The sequence below is a fragment of the Oncorhynchus kisutch genome, linkage group LG30, assembly GCF_002021735.2.
Source record: "Oncorhynchus kisutch isolate 150728-3 linkage group LG30, Okis_V2, whole genome shotgun sequence".
Taxonomy (NCBI): domain Eukaryota; kingdom Metazoa; phylum Chordata; class Actinopteri; order Salmoniformes; family Salmonidae; genus Oncorhynchus; species Oncorhynchus kisutch.
In genome coordinates, this window is record NC_034203.2 from 47,681,904 (window position 1) to 47,704,215 (window position 22,312).

The window sequence follows — 22,312 nt, forward strand, 5'->3', positions numbered from 1 at the left end:
GACACACTGACAGTGGGCACCGAGGAAGAGAGGACATGGACAGACATGGCTGGACAAGATGGAAACGGACACACTGACAGTGGGCACCGAGGAAGAGAGGACATGGACAGACATGGCTGGACAAGAAGGAAACGGACACACTGACAGTGGGACCGAGGAAGAGAGGACATGGACAGACATGGCTGGACAAGATGGAAACGGACACACTGACAGTGGGCACCGAGGAAGAGAGGCTACGGACCGACAGAGCTGAAACTTCTTAACTTTCTTATGGAAAATATTGAATATCGGTATCGGCCAAAAATGTCATATCGGTGCATCCCTAGATATTATATTTTGAAAGAGGAAGCAAAGTCATTTAAGCATATGTTTCCGTTTCAGTCTCCTCCATCTCCACTAACCGAAGCTAATTGTATGGATTTTTTTTCTCTTAATAATGTCAAATGAACATCTGTACAGAAAGACTCATGTGAAGGACGAATTACAGAGGAGGAACTTCTTGATGCAATTAAACCCTTTAAGGCTGAGAAAACTCCAGGGCTGGATGGCTTACCAGTGGAAGTATACCAAACTCCAGGCCTGGATGGCCGACCATTGGAAGTATACCAAACTCCAGGGCTGGATGGCAGACCAGTGGAAGTATACCAAACTCCAGGGCTGGATGGCCGACCATTGGAAGTATACCAAACTCCAGGGCTGGATGGCAGACCAGTGGAAGTATACCAAACTCCAGGGCTGGATGGCAGACCAGTGGAAGTATACCAAACTCCAGGGCTAGATGGCATACCAGTGGAAGTATACCAAACTCCAGGGCTGGATGGCAGACCAGTGGAAGTATACCAAACTCCAGGGCTGGATGGCAGACCAGTGGAAGTATACCAAACTCCAGGGCTAGATGGCATACCAGTGGAAGTATACCAAACTCCAGGGCTGGATGGTATACCAGTGGAAGTATACCAAACTCCAGGGCTGGATGGCTTACCAGTGGAAGTATACCAAACTCCAGGGCTGGATGGCTTACCAGTGGAAGTATACCAAACTCCAGGACTGGATGGCTTACCAGTGGAAGTATACCAAACTCCAGGGCTGGATGGCTTACCAGTGGAAGTATACCAAACTCCAGGGCTGGATGGCAGACCAGTGGAAGTATACCAAACTCCAGGGCTGGATGGCATACCAGTGGAGGTATACCAAACTCCAGGGCTGGATGGCATACCAGTGGAGGTATACCAAACTCCAGGGCTGGATGGCAGACCAGTGGAAGTATACCAAAAAAATGATATACTCAGAGGACCGTTATTAACATCAAATCAAAATCAAATCAAATCAAATTTTATTTGTCACATACACATGGTTAGCAGATGTTAATGGTTACATACACATGGTTAGCAGATGTTAATGGTCACATACACATGGTTAGCAGATGTTAATGCGAGTGTAGCGAAATGCTTGTGCTTCTAGTTCCGACAATGCAGTAATAACCAACAAGTAATCTAACTAACAATTCCAAAACTACTGTCTTATACACAGTGTAAGGGGATAAAGAATATGTACATAAGGATATATGAATGAGTGATGGTACAGAGCAGCATAGGCAAGATACAGTAGATGGTATCGAGTACAGTATATACATATGAGATGAGTATGTAAACAAAGTGGCATAGTTAAAGTGGCTAGTGATACATGTATTACATAAGGATACAGTCGATGATATAGAGTACAGTATATACGTATGCATATGAGATGAATAATGTAGGGTAAGTAACATTATATAAGGTAGCATTGTTTAAAGTGGCTAGTGATATATTTACATCATTTCCCATCAATTCCCATTATTAAAGTGGCTGGAGTTGAGTCAGTGTCAGTGTGTTGGCAGCAGCCACTCAATGTTAGTGGTGGCTGTTTAACAGTCTGATGGCCTTGAGATAGAAGCTGTTTTTCAGTCTCTCGGTCCCAGCTTTGATGCACCTGTACTGACCTCGCCTTCTGGATGATAGCGGGGTGAACAGGCAGTGGCTCGGGTGGTTGTCCTTGATGATCTTTATGGCCTTCCTGTAACATCGGGTGTTGTAGGTGTCCTGGAGGGCAGGTAGTTTGCCCCCGGTGATGCGTTGTGCAGACCTCACTACCCTCTGGAGAGCCTTACGGTTGTGGGCGGAGCAGTTGCCGTACCAGGCGGTGATACAGCCCAACAGGATGCTCTCGATTGTGCATCTGTAGAAGTTTGTGAGTGCTTTTGGTGACAAGCCGAATTTCTTCAGCCTCCTGAGGTTGAAGAGGCGCTGCTGCGCCTTCTTCACGATGCTGTCTGTGTGAGTGGACCAATTCAGTTTGTCTGTGATGTGTATGCCGAGGAACTTAAAACTTGCTACCCTCTCCACTACTGTTCCATCGATGTGGATAGGGGGGTGTTCCCTCTGCTGTTTCCTGAAGTCCACAATCATCTCCTTAGTTTTGTTGACGTTGAGTGTGAGGTTATTTTCCTGACACCACACTCCGAGGGCCCTCACCTCCTCCCTGTAGGCCGTCTCGTCGTTGTTTTAACATGTTTTAACCACTCCTATATAAATGGTAGATTATCAGACACTCAATGAGGTCTGATTTCTACTGAAACAGAATCCAAGTGGTAAATATAAAGATCCAGTCCATATAAAACAAATTGGAGGCCCCTTACACTTCAGTAAGAATGCTAACAAAATGTATAGTGCATACAATTAAAAAGGTTTTGTCAGATATTATTCATTCTGATCAGACAGGTTTTTTACATGGACGATCCATTGGAGATAATATTAGACAAGTACTGGAAACAATAGAACACTATGAAAAATCTGGGAAACCAGGCCTGGTAGTCACAGCTGACTTTGAAAATGCTTTTGATAAAGTATGACTGGAGTTTATTTATAAATGCCTGGAAGATCTTCATTTTTGTGAATCTCTTATAAAATGGCTTAAAGTCATATATAGTAACTCTAGGTGTAAAATAGTAAATAATGGCTACTTCTCATTAAGTTTAAAACTGTCAAGTGGAATAAAACAAGGTTGTCCACTATCAGCATATCTATTTATTATGGCCATCAAAATGTTAGCTATTAAAATCAGATCCAACAATAATATCAAGGGGCTAGAAATCCAGGGCTAAAAACAAAGGTGTCGTTGTACGCTGATGATTCATGTCTTTTAAATCCAGAATCTGGATCCCTCCACAGCCTCATAGAGGATCTAGATACTTTTTTTGAAAAATATATATGGAAATGTCTGCTCTACCCAAAATTACAATATGTATACCAGTTTCATTTAAAGACAGCTGTACCATACAGGTTGACAGCTGTGCCAAATACATTGTAAAATAATTGAAAATAGATTGTCGACGTTCTGATTCCATGGCACATGGTTTATGAAATGAAGCCGGATTCAAAACTTAGAATTTTTCTATTTAAAATATTAATAAAATTTTTTGCAACCAATAGAATGTTATATACAGTTGAAGTCGGAAGTTTACATACACTTAGGTTGCAGTCATTAAAACTCGTTTTTCAACCACTCCACAAATGTCTTGTTAACAAACTATAGTTTTGGCAAGTCGGTTAGGACATCTACTATGTGCATGACACAAGTAATTTTTCCAACAATTGTTTAAAGACAGATTATTTCACTTATAATTCACTGTATCACAATTCCAGTGGGTCAGAAGTTTACATACACTAAGTTGACTGTGTCTCAAAACAGCTTGGAAAATTCCAGAAAATGATGTCATGGCTTTAGAAGCTTCTGATAGGCTAATTGACGTAATTTGAGTCAATTGGAGGTGTACCTGTGGATGTTTATCAAGGCCTACCTTCAAACTCAGTGCCTCTTTGCTTGACATCATGGGAAAATCAAAAGAAATCAGTCAAGACCTCAAAAATAAATTTGTAGACCTCCACAAGTCTGGTTCATCCGCCTGAAGGTACCACGTTCATCTGTACAAACAATAGTACACAAGTATAAACACCATGGGACCGTGCAGCCGTCATACCGCTCAGGAAGGAGACGCGTTCTGTCTCCTAGAGATGAACGTACTTTGGTGTGAAAAGTGCAAATCAATCCCAGAACAGCAGCTGCTGGAGGAAACAGGTACAAAAGTATCTATATCCACAGTAAAACGAGTCCTATTTTGACATAACCTGAAAGGCCACTCAGCAAGGAAGAAGCCACTGCAAAACTGCCATTAAAAAAGCCAGACACATGGGGACAAAGATCGTACTTTTTTGGGAGAAATGTCCTCTGGTCTGATGAAACAAAAATAGAACTGTTTGGCCATAATGACCATCATTATGTTTGGAGGAAAAAGGGGGAGGCTTGCAAGCCGAAGAACACCATCCCAACTGTGAAGCATGGGGGTGGCAGCATCATGTTGTGGGGGTGCTTTGCTGCAGGAGGGACTGGTGCACTTGACAAAATAGATGGCATTATGAGGCAGGAAAATGATGTGGATATATTGAAGCAACATCTCAAGACATCAGTCAGGAAGTTAACGCTTGGTCGCAAATGGGTCTTCTAAATGGACAATGACCCCGAGCGTACATCCAAAGTTGTGACAAATGGCTTAAGGACAACAAAGTCAAGGTATTGGAGTGGCCATCACAAAGCCCTGACCTCAATCCCATAGATAATTTGTGGGCAGAACTGAAAAAGCGTGTGAGAGCAAGGAGGCCTACAAACCTGACTCAATTACACCAGCTCTGTCAGGAGGAATGGGCCAAAATTCATCCAACTTATTGTGGGAAGCTTGTGGAAGGCTACCTGAAACGTTTGACCCAAGTTAAACAATTTAAAGGCAATGCTACCAAAGACTAATTGAGTGTGTCACGCCCTGACCTTAGAGAGCCTTTTTATGCCTCTATTTGGTTTGGTCAGGGTGTGATTTGGGTGGCCATTCTAGGTTCTGATTTCTATGTTTTGTGTTTCTATGTTTTGCCCGGGTGTGGTTCTCAATCAGGGTCAGCTGTCTATCGTTGTCTCTGATTGGGAATCATACTTAGGCAGCTCTTTCCCTTTTGTTATTGTGGGAAGTTGTCTTTGTTAGGGGCACTATAGCGCTCGTAAGCTTTACGGTCGTTTTGTTGTTTGTGTTGTCGACATTATAAATAAAGAAATGTACACTCACAACGCTGCGCTTTGGTCCATTTCTTCAGACGGTCGTGACAGTATGTAAACTTCTGACCTACTGAGAATGTGATGAAAGAAATAAAAGCTGAAATATATCATTCTCTATTATTCTGACATTTCACATTCTTAAAATAAAGTGTTGATCCTAACTGACCTAAAACATGATTTTTTACTGGGATTAAATGTCAGGAATTGTGAAAAACTGAGTTTAAATGTATTTGGCTAAGGTGGATGTAAACTTCAGACTTCAACTCTATATGGGGGGATACAACCTTCCCAGCTCTGCACATTTTGCAACGAAGAGACAGATTCATTAGATCATTTCTTTTGGTACTGTCCATATCAGAGGGGTTGAATGGAGCTGAAGGGACTGGATGGTGTTAAAATATAGATGGAGGGGTTGAATGGAGCTGAAGGGTGGGACTGGATGGTGTTAAGAGATAGATGGGAGGGGTTGAATGGAGCTGAAGATGGGACTGGATGGTGTTAAGAGATAGATGGGAGGGGTTGAATGGAGCTGAAGGGACTGGATGGTGTTACAATATAGATGGAGGGGTTGAATGGAGCTGAAGGGTGGGACTGGATGGTGTTAAGAGATAGATGGGAGGGGTTGAATGGAGCTGAAGGGTGGGACTGGATGGTGTTAAGAGATAGATGGGAGGGGTTGAATGGAGCTGAAGGGTGGGACTGGATGGTGTTAAGAGATAGATGGGAGGGGTTGAATGGAGCTGAAGGGTGGGACTGGATGGTGTTAAGAGATAGATGGGAGGGGTTGAATGGAGCTGAAGGGTGGGACTGGATGGTGTTAAGCGATAGATGGGAGGGGTTGAATGGAGCTGAAGGGTGGGACTGGATGGTGTTAAGAGATAGATGGGAGGGGTTGAATGGAGCTGAAGGTTGGGACTGGATGGTGTTAAGAGATAGATGGGAGGGGTTGAATGGAGCTGAAGGGTGGGACTGGATGGTGTTAAGCGATAGATGGGAGGGGTTGAATGGAGCTGAAGGGTGGGACTGGATGGTGTTAAGAGATAGATGGGAGGGGTTGAATGGAGCTGAAGGTTGGGACTGGATGGTGTTAAGAGATAGATGGGAGGGGTTGAATGGAGCTGAAGGATGAGACTGGATGGTGTTAAGAGATAGATGGGAGGGGTTGAATGGAGCTGAAGGGTGGGACTGGATGGTGTTAAGCGATAGATGGGAGGGGTTGAATGGAGCTGAAGGGTGGGACTGGATGGTGTTAAGCGATAGATGGGAGGGGTTGAATGGAGCTGAAGGGTGGGACTGGATGGTGTTAAGAGATAGATGGGAGGGGTTGAATGGAGCTGAAGCGTGGGACTGGATGGTGTTAAGAGATAGATGGGAGGGGTTGAATGGAGCTGAAGGGTGGGACTGGATGGTGTTAAGCGATAGATGGGAGGGGTTGAATGGAGCTGAAGGGTGGGACTGGATGGTGTTAAGAGATAGATGGGAGGGGCTGAATGGAGCTGAAGGGTGGGACTGGATGGTGTTAAGAGATAGATGGGAGGGGTTGAATGGAGCTGAAGGGTGGGACTGGATGGTGTTAAGAGATAGATGGGAGGGGTTGAATGGAGCTGAAGGGTGGGACTGGATGGTGTTAAGAGATAGATGGGAGGGGTTGAATGGAGCTGAAGGTTGGGAATAATAATTAACTAGATAACTCATGTAAAACATATTGTGTCCGTAAAACATATATAGGTTCAGAACCATTTGTGAAATAAATAGATGGGAGAGGTTGAGATTAGAGGAAGGACAGGAGTTAAAAACAAACAAAATAGAACTACTGTAAAATAGATTGTGACCATAAAATGTACATAGTATGTATAAGCTGGAAGTAGAAGCCTAAGTGTTGTTGTTCTCTAGTTTACTCCAATTAGGGGAGGGGTGGTAGGGTTAGAAAGTAATAAAGGAAAATATATATATATATTTTTTTATATACAGTACCAGTCAAAAGTTTGCACACACCTACACATTCCAGGGTTTTTATTTATTTGTTCTATTTTCTACATTGTAGAATAATAGTGAAGACATCAACACTATGAAATAGCACACATGGAATCATGTAGTAACCAAAACAAGTGTTAAACAAATCAAAAATATATTTTATATTTCAAAGTAGCCACCCTTTGCCTTGATGACAGCTTTGCACACTCCTGGCATTCTCTCAACCAGATTCATGAGGTAGTCACCTGGAATGCATTTCAATTACAAGGTGTGCCTTGTTAAAAGTTAATATGTGGAATTTCTTTCCATCTTTATGCGTTTGAGCCAATCATTTGTGTTGTGACAAGGTAGGGGTGGTATACAGAAGATAGCCCCATTTGGTAAAACACCAAGTCCATATTATGGCAAGAACAGTTCAAATAAGCAAAGAGAAACATCAGTCCATCATTACTTTAGGACATATAATGGAGACAGAGGCCTGGACCTCTAGCAGTGTATAATGGAGACAGAGGACTGGACCTCTAGCAGTGTATAATGGAGACAGAGGCCTGGACCTCTAGCAGTGTATAATGGAGACAGAGGACTGGACCTCTAGCAGTGTATAATGGAGACAGAGGACTGGACCTCTAGCAGTGTATAATGGAGACAGAGGACTGGACCTCTAGCAGTGTATAATGGAGACAGAGGACTGGACCTCTAGCAGTGTATAATGGAGACAGAGGACTGGACCTCTAGCAGTGTATAATGGAGACAGAGGACTGGACCTCTAGCAGTGTATAATGGAGACAGAGGACTGGACCTCTAGCAGTGTATAATGGAGACAGAGGACTGGACCTCTAGCAGTGTATAATGGAGACAGAGGCCTGGACCTCTAGCAGTGTATAATGGAGACAGAGGACTGGCAGTATCTGGACCTCTAGCAGTGTATAATGGAGACAGAGGACTGGACCTCTAGCAGTGTATAATGGAGACAGAGGACTGGACCTCTAGCAGTGTATAATGGAGACAGCGGACTGGACCTCTAGCAGTGTATAATGGAGACAGAGGACTGGACCTCTAGCAGTGTATAATGGAGACAGAGGCCTGGACCTCTAGCAGTGTATAATGGAGACAGAGGCCTGGACCTCTAGCAGTGTATAATGGAGACAGAGGACTGGCAGTATCTGGACCTCTAGCAGTGTATAATGGAGACAGAGGACTGGCAGTATCTGGACCTCTAGCAGTGTATAATGGAGACAGAGGACTGGACCTCTAGCAGTGTATAATGGAGACAGAGGACTGGACCTCTAGCAGTGTATAATGGAGACAGAGGACTGGACCTCTAGCAGTGTATAATGGAGACAGAGGACTGGACCTCTAGCAGTGTATAATGGAGACAGAGGCCTGGACCTCTAGCAGTGTATAATGGAGACAGAGGACTGGCAGTATCTGGACCTCTAGCAGTGTATAATGGAGACAGAGGACTGGACCTCTAGCAGTGTATAATGGAGACAGAGGACTGGACCTCTAGCAGTGTATAATGGAGACAGCGGACTGGACCTCTAGCAGTGTATAATGGAGACAGAGGACTGGACCTCTAGCAGTGTATAATGGAGACAGAGGCCTGGACCTCTAGCAGTGTATAATGGAGACAGAGGCCTGGACCTCTAGCAGTGTATAATGGAGACAGAGGACTGGCAGTATCTGGACCTCTAGCAGTGTATAATGGAGACAGAGGACTGGCAGTATCTGGACCTCTAGCAGATATTTTCTGTACATTTAGTATATGCGATAGTAATGACTCGGTAACAATGAAAAACATTTTAATACAAAGAAGCGTCTTTCAAATGACATTTTTTTTGTGAACAGTGTCTTATCAATATCAAGTTGTATAGTTATATATATAACAGTAAAACTATGACTAGTTAAACAAGGAAGGGACTGGCTCTACCCAGTAACACTACTCATTTTTAGTTCTATATCGTTAAGGCAGACAGTTCAGACACCATCCCATTAGAAAAAACATTCTGTTGTCACCACCAGTGTCCGTTTCCAGAAGTTCCAAATGGCACCCTATTCCCTCTATAGTGCATTATAGGGGTCCTGGTCTAAAGCAGTGCACTATATAGGGAATAGGGTGCCATTTGGTAAATAACCCAGGTCTTCGGACCAGGGTCGTGTTCATTAGTACATACACATGAAAAACATTTTAAAACACTGTGCAACGGAAAACGCAAATATGCGTTTATTATTGTTTCAGACCATTTTCTTCCTTTTGGTACCAAATGATTACAATCCAGGTGTGTGTGTGTGTGTGTGTGTGTGTGTCGTGCTGTAACACGTTACTGTGTCTTAAAGGGCTTTAGCAGGAAGACCCACCCAGGCAAGGTCGGTGCAGCAGGTCGGTAACCAAGACGACACCATGACACCATCGCCACGGCAACTTGATTCTACCTAATAAGGTAACAGGAGACAGTTGCAATTAAAAAATAATAACACTTGTTCACTGTGGGAAGGAAAAATAATTTCCAGGACAGGAAGTCTGGTGTCAGATGACGTTGGACAAAACAGGTGGTGGTACATAAATAAGAAATGGTTTTATGCTAACTCACACATTTGTAGACAATAAGTAAAAAAAACATCAAATATCCACCACTAAAGCCTTATCTACTCACAGTGGAATGTACACGCCAGTACAGTGGCGTGGAAAACCACATGAAACATTCACAAGTCTTTTCACATGTGTGTATTACAGGAAGTGCTGAGCGATTAGTGCTTATTGAGGTCAGTTCAGTTTCGATTATAAAAAAAAAAGTTATCACGTTTTTTTTCTTCTTTCGATTATTTATTTATTTATTAACATGAAATGTATTACGTTCACATTATTTGAGAGCTTTTTAACGCAAATTCCAAAGCCAAAAATAATGAACATTCAATTGCCAAAACATTTGAAATATTCCATTGTCTCTGTCAAGTCCATATTGGGTCGACATCAATAGAAACATAGGAAATTACTATGAAATAATAATATATTTCAGTTGTGTATATTGCTTATTTTTTATTTGATGACTTTATTATTTTTAAATCCTCAAAGTTATCACCTCATCTCTGATCAGACAGTAAGTCAGCAGTCAGACCATCTAACGTTATGTTCCCCAAACTGTACTGTCTGTAGTCATCCTATTTAACTAGGATGCTGCAAAGCTGTCTGACTAAAATCATTTAACTAGTTATTTAAAGTAGATAAGGCATACTTTCACAAACTGTCTCTGTCCCTCGTCGTTGTGTTGTGAACATTCCTCTCACATGCGATCTGTGTGTATGGAACGCAACATAACGTAATGTAGTTGCAGGCGTAAAAAGGTATCCATCCAGAGATCTGTATATAATGACGAAATGCTTATGTCTCCGCCCCTAACAAGGGGAGTCGTTGTCCCGAAGGCGGGAAGGCAGGCGACAAGCTTAGGTCCAAAATAACCCCAAAGAAATGTATTGGGTTTATTTTGGCGAGATTGAAACCTCTAGCGTCGCCTCTTTTTCTCTGATTAGTCTCTCAGCTGAGAAAAAAATGGCGCAATGGATTGTGGTCATTGTAGTTAATTACCACGTGTCTTTGCTAAGCTAGGCTGAATATTTACTGTATGAAAACTACAACTCCATTCAGTCCAGCGTCCCACATAATTCTTGACTTGATTTCTCAGACTTCTCTCATGAATGATTTGAGTTCTCTCTATAGAAATGGAGCGTTGGGCTCACAAAACAAAACGGAATTCAAGTAATCGAACCGGAGTCCGTCAATAAGTTGTTTAATAACCCCCCCCCCCCAAAAAAAGACATGTTGGTTAATCTCTCAACACTAATTACAGGTTAGTTCAATAACCTGTTGCTTTGAACAAAAGCATCTAGTAAATGGTATATGTTATTATTATATTTTACTCACGTTGGCTGCGGTGAAGGAGCCGCTAACATGTTATTATTATATTAGTTAAACAAGTGGCTATATAAGACCGCCAGTAGAAGAATGAATGTCTACAACGCAAATATCTTTAGTTCCACCATTTACCTCAGGACATTGTATTAGTTCTGTGCATCTACATGGTTGGAGACGACTTGGTTCCATGGCCCACCACAGCATCAACAGCAGTGTGTTCAACCTCCAACGTACTGAAGAAGTAAGCCTGGATGAAAAGAAACACAGCAAATAATTTATTCTGAGAGAACACCGGGGTTCTGCCCCAAATTACACCCCCATTCCCTTTATAGTGCACTACTTTTGACCAGGACCCCCATAGGGAATAGGGTGCCATTTGGGACACATTCGAGACCAACAAGCTAGAGAGGAACAGGGGCTCTGGTCAAAAGTAGTGCACTATATAGAGAATAGGGTGCCATAGGACTCTGGTCTAAAGTAGTGCACTATATAGGGAATAGGGCCCCATAGGGTTCTGATCTAAAGTAGTGCACTATGTAGGGAATAGGGTGCCATAGGGCTCTGGTCTAAAGTAGTGCACTATATAGGGAATAGGCTTCCATGGGGCTCTGGTCTAAAGTAGTGCGCTAGATAGGGAATAGGCTTCCATGGGGCTCTGGTCTAAAGTAGTGCGCTAGATAGGGAATAGGGTGCCATTTTGGATGAACCTCATTTCCTGTCAGTCTTTTTTTTCTTATTAAGCCCTTCTGACACCCAATCTCTCTCTGTAAGTAGACAGGTCGTTCCACGAAATTGGTGCCTTTTGAAGTAAGTCTTCTCTCTCTTTTTGGTCTATTTATAAATGATTTGATCATCTTTGACTAAGGTGGTCAAGCTCAACATGTCAACCCTGTTCACTCAATTGAAAGTTGGGATTGATTTTTTTTTTTTTATCCAATATTATATCATTTTTTTTCTAGGTAACAATTAAGTACCTTACTGTGATTATTTTAAATTACAATGGTCAAAAAGAAACAAAAATAGATTCTTAGTAAAGAGCAATTTAATAAGCAATAATTTTGCTTGGACTGTCTGGGAGTGCTGTGAGTGGGGAGGGGAAAACTGAAAACTAGCTGTTATTGGCAGAGAGATTTAGAACTCTTTCTTATTGGCCTATTAACACATTTACCACCTGGTGATGTCACCAAGCAGTCCAAAACTCCATCCCACCAAAACAGGCTGAAATGTATTTCCAAACAGCACTTACACTAAAAGGGCATTATCATAATTATTTTTACAATTTCACAGTATTTTCTGTAGGCTAAACATATCCTCCATGCAATTGAATGTTGAAAGATATTTTTTCTTTTTAAAAGTTTGCATGTCCAAAAAGGCACCCATTTCGAGACATGTGATTCTCCTGAGTAGCTAGCTGGCTGTAGTCACACGTCGAAGTCTCTTTCTCATGCGCTGTCAAGAGGGAGTGTAGCCAAAGATACTATGGTCTTTGGTGTAGCGCTCAGGCAGTTGCCACGCTACAAGGCTCCAGTAGAATAGTGAGGAGGTAACTGAGCTAATTAAGTCATTGTGTGGGTCCCATTTGGAGATGCAACCATTGGTGCAGCCAGGTGAGGTTATGTAAACTGGGTCAGTCAAGTCGGTGATTGTTAAATCAGGACATTGTATTACATGACCAGGAACAACCCAACTCCGTAAGGCTGGTGTCGTGTTCACTAGGCACGAAAATAAGAAAAAAAAGCGGTCTGCACTTGCCCAATAAGAAACACTCATTTTGGTTTTCCATGGTGCACAACGTTTAGAAACGTTTTGCTACACTGTGCCCTAATGAACACGGCCCAGGTGTGTTTTTTTTCTCTCTGAATGTTTACCTTACAACCGAACGCCAAGAGGATGTGGAGCGCCACGATGGCCGTCATGATCGCTATGGCAACCCGGGGCTGGTCGTCACGGACGGCGGGCCAGAAGGTCAAGACCAGGATGGAACCAGAGAGACAGAGAGCCACAACAATGGAAAACCACCTAACGGCCTCGTACGGGATGATCCACAACACCTGTCAACAACAACACTCGTCAATAACTACAACATTATATAACATGTAAAAAAAGACTGGAATAAACATGTCCTCAACATTTGCATTGCAACAAAGTAAATGTGACACTATAGAACCTAATAAAATATAAACAATGCCACGTAATCAGACACAAAACAGTGTGTCATGTCTTACCACAGCAGGTATGTAGACGGCCAGGGAGTATCCGTAGACACAGACGATCTCCAGGAATGAGTAAGAAACTACGTTCATAACCTTGGAGTTCCTCCAGACCAGCAGGCCCCACAGGGCCAGGGGAACCAGACACGCATAGCTGTAGATCGCCGTGGCCGCAATGGTCACTGGGAAATAAAAACACACAAGAGAAACAGTAGCAACAATCCCATTATTTTCTAAAACATTTACGGGACTATTTGTTGTGTTCAGTATCTATTTGACTGAGTCTTGGGAAGTGGAGGAGTCAGTTTTATCCTGTGTTTTGTTTGACCCTTGAAAAACTTAAAATGACACTCACCTTTCCGGAACTCTGGGACGTATTTATACTGTGGTTCCCCCAGGTAAAACAGGAAGTCAGAAATGTTTCCACAGATGGCGATGACAAAAACCAGAGTAGCACAGATCCAAAAGGGACCTGGAGGACACAGAGACGGTATCAGTAATCTGTAGTATTTGACGATGCCAGTTTCAAATGCTGCTTCCACGTCCCTGAATCCACTTGATGAGGTTGAATGTTATTCTGCCACTTGTTGAATGCCCTCATCAAGACACAGGTGCCTTTATACACTCAGTGTTATCCACAAGTACATAGAGTAGCCAGACAAATAGAAAAAGTAGCCAGACGGGTGCCCCTCTGTGTTCAAAATGTTTTGCAGAAGGAGCTCTATTTTGGTGGCCTCTGGTACATTCTTATGCCTTAATTCCATCCGAAATACACAGCAAAATGATTGAATACTTTATCGAGTTTACCTCTCACATTGTGGTATTGTCTGGAAAGACATGACTTTACCATTGAAATTAGTGAAAACATATGAGTTCGGTGTGTGTGTTGTTTTGTCTCGGTCTAGGACTAGACGAACAAAACTATTTAAACCTTTTTAAACATTGAATCTTGTGAGATTAAAGTCTCATTTATTGTCTTCCTGCAAGATATTAATTGCCACAATTATGTTCTCTTCAAATTATGTATTTTATTAAAACAGAAAAATTAAGTAAATATCCTGTATTATCTTGAAAAATAAATTAAAGGATTTGTTTTTCCAGGTTTTCGCTCTTTAAAAATCACACTTTTGTAATAGAAAAACAACATAATTGGATGTTCTAAGCCCACAACAATGCTTAAACCTCATTAGAAGACGGCTTGTTGATTTCTGGGTTCCCCTTTAATTCAAGTGAGCACCTAGCAAGAGGCTGTTAGCGCGTTTTTGTAGAGCACATGTGATTGTAGAGTCTGCAAAAACAAACACCCACTGATGAATGATGTTTGTCCCCCATGTAGTCTATTTCACTTCCTCAAAATCCACAGAACGAATCTAAGATACCTCAAGAAAACTGTTATTAATTTACGTTTTGGCCAAGAATGTTTTAGTCGCGCAATTTAACATCTAATTAAGAAAAGTCGCCAAGTATGTTTTAGTCTCTGGAGAGACATTAAAATAGCTGAGCAGCGATGCTCCCCATCCAACCGGACAGAGATGGAGAGGATCTGTGGAGAAGAATGGGAGAAACTTCTCAGGCAGCATCATACCCAAAAGACTCGAGGCTGTAATCGCTGCCAAAGGTGCAGCCAAAAGTACTGAGTAAAGGGTCTAAATACTTATGGAAATGTGATATTTCAGTTTTTAATACATTTGCAAAAATGTCAACAAAAAAAAAATGTTTATGCTTTATCATTATGGGGTACTGTGATGTCATTATGGGGTATTGTGATGTCATTATGGGGTATTGTGATGTCATTATGGGGTACTGTGATGTCATTATGGGGTATTGTGATGTCATTATGGGGTACTGTGATGTCATTATGGGGTACTGTGATGTCATTATGGGGTACTGTGATGTCATTATGGGGTACTGTGATGTCATTATGGGGTACTGTGATGTCATTATGGGGTACTGTGATGTCATTATGGGGTACTGTGATGTCATTATGGGGTACTGTGATGTCATTATGGGGTACTGTGATGTCATTATGGGGTATTGTGATGTCATTATGGGGTACTGTGATGTCATTATGGGGTACTGTGATGTCATTATGGGGTATTGTGATGTCATTATGGGGTATTGTGATGTCATTATGGGGTACTGTGATGTCATTATGGGGTACTGTGATGTCATTATGGGGTATTGTGATGTCATTATGGGGTACTGTGATGTCATTATGGGGTACTGTGATGTCATTATGGGGTACTGTGATGTCATTATGGGGTACTGTGATGTCATTATGGGGTACTGTGATGTCATTATGGGGTATTGTGATGTCATTATGGGGTACTGTGATGTCATTATGGGGTATTGTGATGTCATTATGGGGTATTGTGATGTCATTATGGGGTACTGTGATGTCATTATGGGGTACTGTGATGTCATTATGGGGTATTGTGATGTCATTATGGGGTACTGTGATGTCATTATGGGGTACTGTGATGTCATTATGGGGTACTGTGATGTCATTATGGGGTACTGTGATGTCATTATGGGGTATTGTGATGTCATTCTGGGGTATTGTGATGTCATTATGGGGTATTGTAATGTCTTTATGGGTTATTGTGATGTCATTATGGGGTACTGTGATGTCATTATGGGGTATTGTGATGTCATTATGGGGTACTGTGATGTCATTATGGGGTATTGTGATGTCATTATGGGGTATTGTGATGTCATTATGGGGTACTGTGATGTCATTATGGGGTACTGTGATGTCATTATGGGGTACTGTGATGTCATTATGGGGTACTGTGATGTCATTATGGGGTATTGTGTGTAGATTGATGAGGGGAAAAACGATTTCATCCATTTTAGAATAAGGCTGTAACGTAACAAAATGTGTAAAAAGTCAAGGGGTCTGAATACTTTCCGAATGCACTGTATGAGATCAATTTTATTCAGTCAGTTGGACACCTTTTATAAACTTGTCAACACTGGCTGTTCAGTTGCAAATCAACACACAGTAAATAGCACCACGACTCCACCTGGCTGGCTCTGTGAAACACGCGAAAGAAAATAAATTAATGTGTCAGAAAACAATAATTAAGTCGTGGATTTTTAGCATCATCGTTACCACATGGGACGTCATGCTCTCTCCCTCTCCCTCAACTGCAACCAACCACAACGCACACAAATTGTACCGGGAGGTGGGACTACGTAACCATGTCAACGCTCGCTTTGTGACTGAGAGGCGCCTGTCCTGTCAATAGATTGGTAGAAGATGCATATCGTTCATTGTAGCGGGATCGACGGACTAACCAAAAAAAATAAAAAACGTTTAATTATAAGTAACCTTTTATATGAAGTGGAAAAAGTAGACGGCTGAAAATAAGTCTCTAAGTGGCTGATTAGCCGACAGCTGGCGCTAACGTTAAACATTTAGGTTAGGATAACAACTCTTCAGGTCATGACTAGTAGGAAGGATGCATGCTCACCATAAAGATCAGGGTTGTTGCAGATGTAGAGATGGACAAAGTTCTTCCCTGGCCATGGCAATAACGACCCCAGGATTCTCTCTCTCACCTAGAGGAAACAAAGACAAAGTCATTACGACACAGAAGTATAATAAATACATGATTACAAACCCAAGGCGGACGCCTATCCTGTGCAGGGATGGAAAGGGCACACAGGGCATGGGGCCCCCAACTTTTTGTTCTGTTTTTGGGGTTATGGGTCATCTGGGTCACATTTTTGGGGTTATGGGTCACCTGGAGGTCATGGGCCATATGTGTAAAAATGCAGGACAACTAAGACATTGAATTTTTTTTATTTTTAAATCTCTCAGCCTCAATGCCAAATGTGAACAATAGCATGAGACAAGCTATAAAACAACACATTTCTCTCTCTGACCCATGCCAACAAGTGTAGAATTGTAGGAAAGGTGCTTTTAAACTGCAACATTTTCTCTTCGCCTCATGACAAAATGTGTAGAATAGCATTATAAAAGTGCAATTCTTTCTACACAAACCGTGTGTTGAAATGGCAGGAAGTTAGCCGTTTACCCCCGCAAATAGAAATCAGATCCTGATCCAATGGAACTTCATTCGTTCTTAAAAACATATTGAAAATGTCATTTCAAAAAACATTTATTATGTTTTTCAAAGGCCTATTTGTTTGGCCGACTCAATTCAGATGCACAGATGAAGTCAGTTGAAGTACCTGGTGTGTCTCTACGTCAAAGAATGTCTGATAATATTCAAAGGTCCAGAAAGGAGCACTTCTCTTCTGCCCAGACAACAGCTGTAGGAAAAGAAAACCTGTATTTTATAACGATAGAACTCACATCAGGTAACAAAACAATCACAGAATCAGATTAATTATCAGAAACATCAAAATGGGCTTTTATATGGCAAGTGCTTTATTTTCTGAACCAAACATGGACAACATCTGGGCTGCAACTAAGTGCTTACCGACTACAGCCTATATGTTGTCAATGTTACGTTATAACGTGGTAAACTACACTATATATACACAAATGTATATGTACACTCCTTTCAGACACACCCGTTGCTGACAGGTGTATGAAATCGAGAACGCTAGCTGCCCGGATGCATAGTGCCAACTGTAAAGTTTGGTGGAGGAGGAATAGTGGTCTGGGGCTGTTTTTCAAGGTTCAGGCTAGGCCCCTTAGTTCCAGTGAAGGGAAATCTCAACGCTACAGCATACAATGACATTCTAGAACATTCTGTGCTTCCAACTTTGTTGCAACAGTTTGGGGAAGGCGCTTTCCTGTTTCAGCATGACAATGCCCCCGTTCAGAAAGAGAGGTCCATACAGAAATGGTTTGTCGAGATCAGTGTAGAGGAACTTGACTAGCCTGCACAGAGCCCTGAACTCAACCCCATTGAAACCCTTTCGGATGAATTGGAACGCCGACTGCAAGCCAGGCCTAATAGCCCAACATCAGTGCCGACCTCATTAATGCTTGTGGCTGATTAGAAGCAAGTCCCCGTAGCAATGTTCCAACATCTAGTGAAAAGCCTTCCCAGAAGAGTGGAGGCTGTTATAGCAGCAATGTTCCAACATCTAGTGGAAAGCCTTCCCAGAAGAGTGGAGGCTGTTATAGCAGCAATGTTCCTACATCTAGTGGAAAGCCTTCCCAGAAGAGTGGAGGCTGTTATAGCAGCAATGTTCCAACATCTAGTGGAAAGCCTTCCCAGAAGAGTGGAGGCTGTTATAGCAGCAATGTTCCAACATCTAGTGGAAAGCCATCCCAGAAGAGTGGAGGCCGTTATAGCAGCAATGTTCCAACATCTAGTGGAAAGCCTTCCCAGAAGAGTGGAGGCTGTTATAGCAGCAATGTTCCTACATCTAGTGGAAAGCCTTCCCAGAAGAGTGGAGGCTGTTATAGCAGCAATGTTCCAACATCTAGTGGAAAGCCTTCCCAGAAGAGTGGAGGCTGTTATAGCAGCAATGTTCCAACATCTAGTGGAAAGCCTTCCCAGAAGAGTGGAGGCTGTTATAGCAGCAAAGGGGGGACCAACTCCATATTAATGCCCATCATTTTGGAATGAGATGTTCGACCAATAGGTGTCCACATATTTTTGGTCATATAGTGTATGTATTTTTCTGACCTCAGTCTTGTCGTCATTAGCCAATGGGTCATTGTCCTCTTCGAAGGATGTCACCGGTGCAGATCTCCTCTGTTTCTGAGGTTTATGACTTCCTGCCCCTGTGTCCTCGATACTGATGGTAGTCGCATCTCCGTTCCCTCCCAAATGGCTCTCAGAACTGTCAAATTCTGATTCAGAATGTTAGTAAAGAGAAAGGTTATGACAAAGATTCTGATTCAGAATGTTAGTAAAGGGAAAGGTTATGACAAAGATTCTGATTCAGAATGTCAGTAAAGAGAAAGGTTATGAGATTCTGATTCAGAATGTCAGTAAAGAGAAAGGTTATGAGATTCTGATTCAGAATGTTAGTAAAGAGAAAAGTTATGAGATTCTGATTCACAATGTCAGTAAAGAGAAAGGTTATGACAAAGATTCTGATTCAGAATGTCAGTAAAGAGAAAGGTTATGACAAAGATTCTGATTCAGAATGTCAGTAAAGAGAAAGGTTATGACAAAGATTCTGATTCAGAATGTTAGTAAAGAGAAAGGTTATGACAAAGATTCTGATTCAGAATGTTAGTAAAGAGAAAGGTTATGACAAAGATTCTGATTCAGAATGTTAGTAAAGAGAAAGGTTATGACAAAGATTCTGATTCAGAATGTCAGTAAAGAGAAAGGTTATGAGATTCTGATTCAGAATGTTAGTAAAGAGAAAGGTTATGAGATTCTGATTCAGAATGTTAGTAAAGAGGAAGGTTATGAGATTCTGATTCAGAATGTCAGTAAAGAGGAAGGGTATGACAAAGATTCTGATTCAGAATGTCAGTAAAGAGAAAGGTTATGACAAAGATTCTGATTCAGAATGTTAGTAAAGAGAAAGGTTATGAGATTCTGATTCAGAATGTTAGTAAAGAGGAAGGTTATGAGATTCTGATTCAGAATGTTAGTAAAGAGGAAGGTTATGAGATTCTGATTCAGAATGTTAGTAAAGAGGAAGGTTATGAGATTCTGATTCAGAATGTTAGTAAAGAGAAAGGTTATGACAAAGATTCTGATTCAGAATGTCAGTAAAGAGAAAGGTTATGACAAAGATTCTGATTCAGAATGTTAGTAAAGAGAAAGGTTATGACAAAGATTCTGATTCAGAATGTTAGTAAAGAGGAAGGTTATGAGATTCTGATTCAGAATGTTAGTAAAGAGGAAGGTTATGAGATTCTGATTCAGAATGTTAGTAAAGAGGAAGGTTATGAGATTCTGATTCAGAATGTTAGTAAAGAGAAAGGTTATGACAAAGATTCTGATTCAGAATGTCAGTAAAGAGAAAGGTTATGACAAAGATTCTGATTCAGAATGTTAGTAAAGAGAAAGGTTATGACAAAGATTCTGATTCAGAATGTTAGGTTATGAGATTCTGATTCAGAATGTCAGTAAAGAGGAAGGTTATGACAAAGATTCTGATTCAGAATGTCAGTAAAGAGAAAGGTTATGACAAAGATTCTGATTCAGAATGTTAGTAAAGAGAAAGGTTATGAGATTCTGATTCAGAATGTTAGTAAAGAGGAAGGTTATGAGATTCTGATTCAGAATGTTAGTAAAGAGGAAGGTTATGAGATTCTGATTCAGAATGTTAGTAAAGAGAAAGGTTATGACAAAGATTCTGATTCAGAATGTTAGTAAAGAGAAAGGTTATGAGATTCTGATTCAGAATGTTAGTAAAGAGAAAGGTTATGACAAAGATTCTGATTCAGAATGTTAGTAAAGAGAAAGGTTATGACAAAGATTCTGATTCAGAATGTTAGCAAAGAGAAAGGTTATGACAAAGATTCTGATTCAGAATGTTAGTAAAGAGGAAGGTTATGACAAAGATTCTGATTCAGAATGTTAGGTTATGAGATTCTGATTCAGAATGTCAGTCAAGAGAAAGGTTATGACAAAGATTCTGATTCAGAATGTCAGTAAAGAGAAAGCTTATGACAAAGATTCTGATTCAGAATGTTAGGTTATGAGATTCTGATTCAGAATGTTAGTAAAGAGAAAGCTTATGACAAAGATTCTGATTCAGAATGTTAGGTTATGAGATTCTGATTCAGAATGTTTGTAAAGAGGAAGGTTATGAGATTCTGATTCAGAAATAAATGCCCAATACCACCATCTAGTGGGCACAACCTGGTAATATCAGGATTTTTGAAGAAATTATTTTTTTCAAAAATATTAAAATATTGTCTCTCTCTTTGGTTATTTACTCACATTTTATGCACTGCAGTGATAGCTAGCTGTAGCTTATGCTTTCAGTACTAGATACATGTTTTGATCCTATGATTGGGTGGACATGTCAGTTCATGCTGCAAGAGCTCTGATAGGTTGGAGGACATCCTCTGGAAGTTGTCATAATCACTGTGTAAGTCTATGGAAGGGGGTGAGAACCATGAGCCTCCTTGGTTTCGTATTGAAGTCAATGTACCAAGAGGATGGAAGCTAGCTGTCCTCCGGCTACACCATGGTGCTACCCTACAGAGTGCTGTTGAGGCTACTGCAGACCTTCATTGAAAAACAGTGTATTTTAATCAGTTATTTGGTGACGTGAACATATTTAGTATAGTTGTATCTAATAATAATAACTTTATCGCTTCACTATTTCTATTTTTATGAAATTCACTAAAGAAGATGGTCCTGCCCTTCCTCCTCAGAGGAGCCGCCACTGATCTGAATGGCATTATTATCATTATAATGTATACAGTCTATAAGACTGAGCAGCAGTGGTGTCATGCTGTATCTGAATTGCATTACAGGCTATAAACACTCACCTTGAAATGTTAAGAGGAAATCGCTGTTAGCCGCCATGTAGGAGACTAATCAAGAGTCTGTGGAGACAAAGAAGATTAGTGTCAAGATACACGCTTCTCCATAGAGATCCATTACACTGCTGGCACTGTAACGATGCAGGAAATGTGGATAAACTTGTTCAATTGGATTCAATGATCATCACTCAGTAGCTTTTTCAGAGGATAGAGGTTGACAGGCTAACAATACCATGTAAACATATACAGTGCATAGTCAATGTAAGTACCGTTTTGTTTGTTCACTACGATTGAATGCAGATGATAAAACTAACTCAGCACTGCTAGCTCAATCAGCGTCGGACCGATCAACATTTACAGGATGGGTACCCGGAGGAAATTGGGGGAGGGTCATGTTATTTCAATTTCAGTCAAGGGAAGGGTTTAGTATTATTTTAATCTGGTCCAGGGGAGGGTTATGTAATATTTTGTGTTTTAAATATATCTATTTATATATACACACACACACACACACACACACACACACACACACACACACACACACACACACACACACACACACACACACACACACACACACACACACACACACACACACACACACACACACACACACACACACACACACACACACACACACACACACACACACACACACACACACACACAGTACCAGTCAAAAGTTTGGAC

General features: G+C 41.3%; 1 protein-coding gene across 2 annotated transcripts in view; it reads right to left on the reverse strand.

Moving 5' to 3' along the window:
* Nucleotides 1-8,895: 8,895 nt before the first annotated feature.
* The window catches only part of yipf1 (Yip1 domain family, member 1), a 31,710-nt gene continuing 18,293 nt past the window's right edge, over nt 8,896-22,312 (reverse strand). For both annotated transcript variants that reach the window (XM_031809999.1, XM_020474217.2), the window contains exons 2-10: nt 21,629-21,685; nt 18,846-19,012; nt 17,431-17,511; nt 16,707-16,794; nt 13,586-13,702; nt 13,246-13,412; nt 12,889-13,071; nt 11,153-11,267; nt 8,896-9,543 (exon numbers count right to left, since the gene is read on the reverse strand). In XM_031809999.1, coding sequence (XP_031665859.1) covers nt 11,181-11,267; nt 12,889-13,071; nt 13,246-13,412; nt 13,586-13,702; nt 16,707-16,794; nt 17,431-17,511; nt 18,846-19,012; nt 21,629-21,665 — 927 coding nt within the window. In that variant the 5' untranslated portion in view covers nt 21,666-21,685 and the 3' untranslated portion in view covers nt 8,896-9,543; nt 11,153-11,180. The remainder of the gene's footprint in view (nt 9,544-11,152; nt 11,268-12,888; nt 13,072-13,245; nt 13,413-13,585; nt 13,703-16,706; nt 16,795-17,430; nt 17,512-18,845; nt 19,013-21,628; nt 21,686-22,312) is intronic.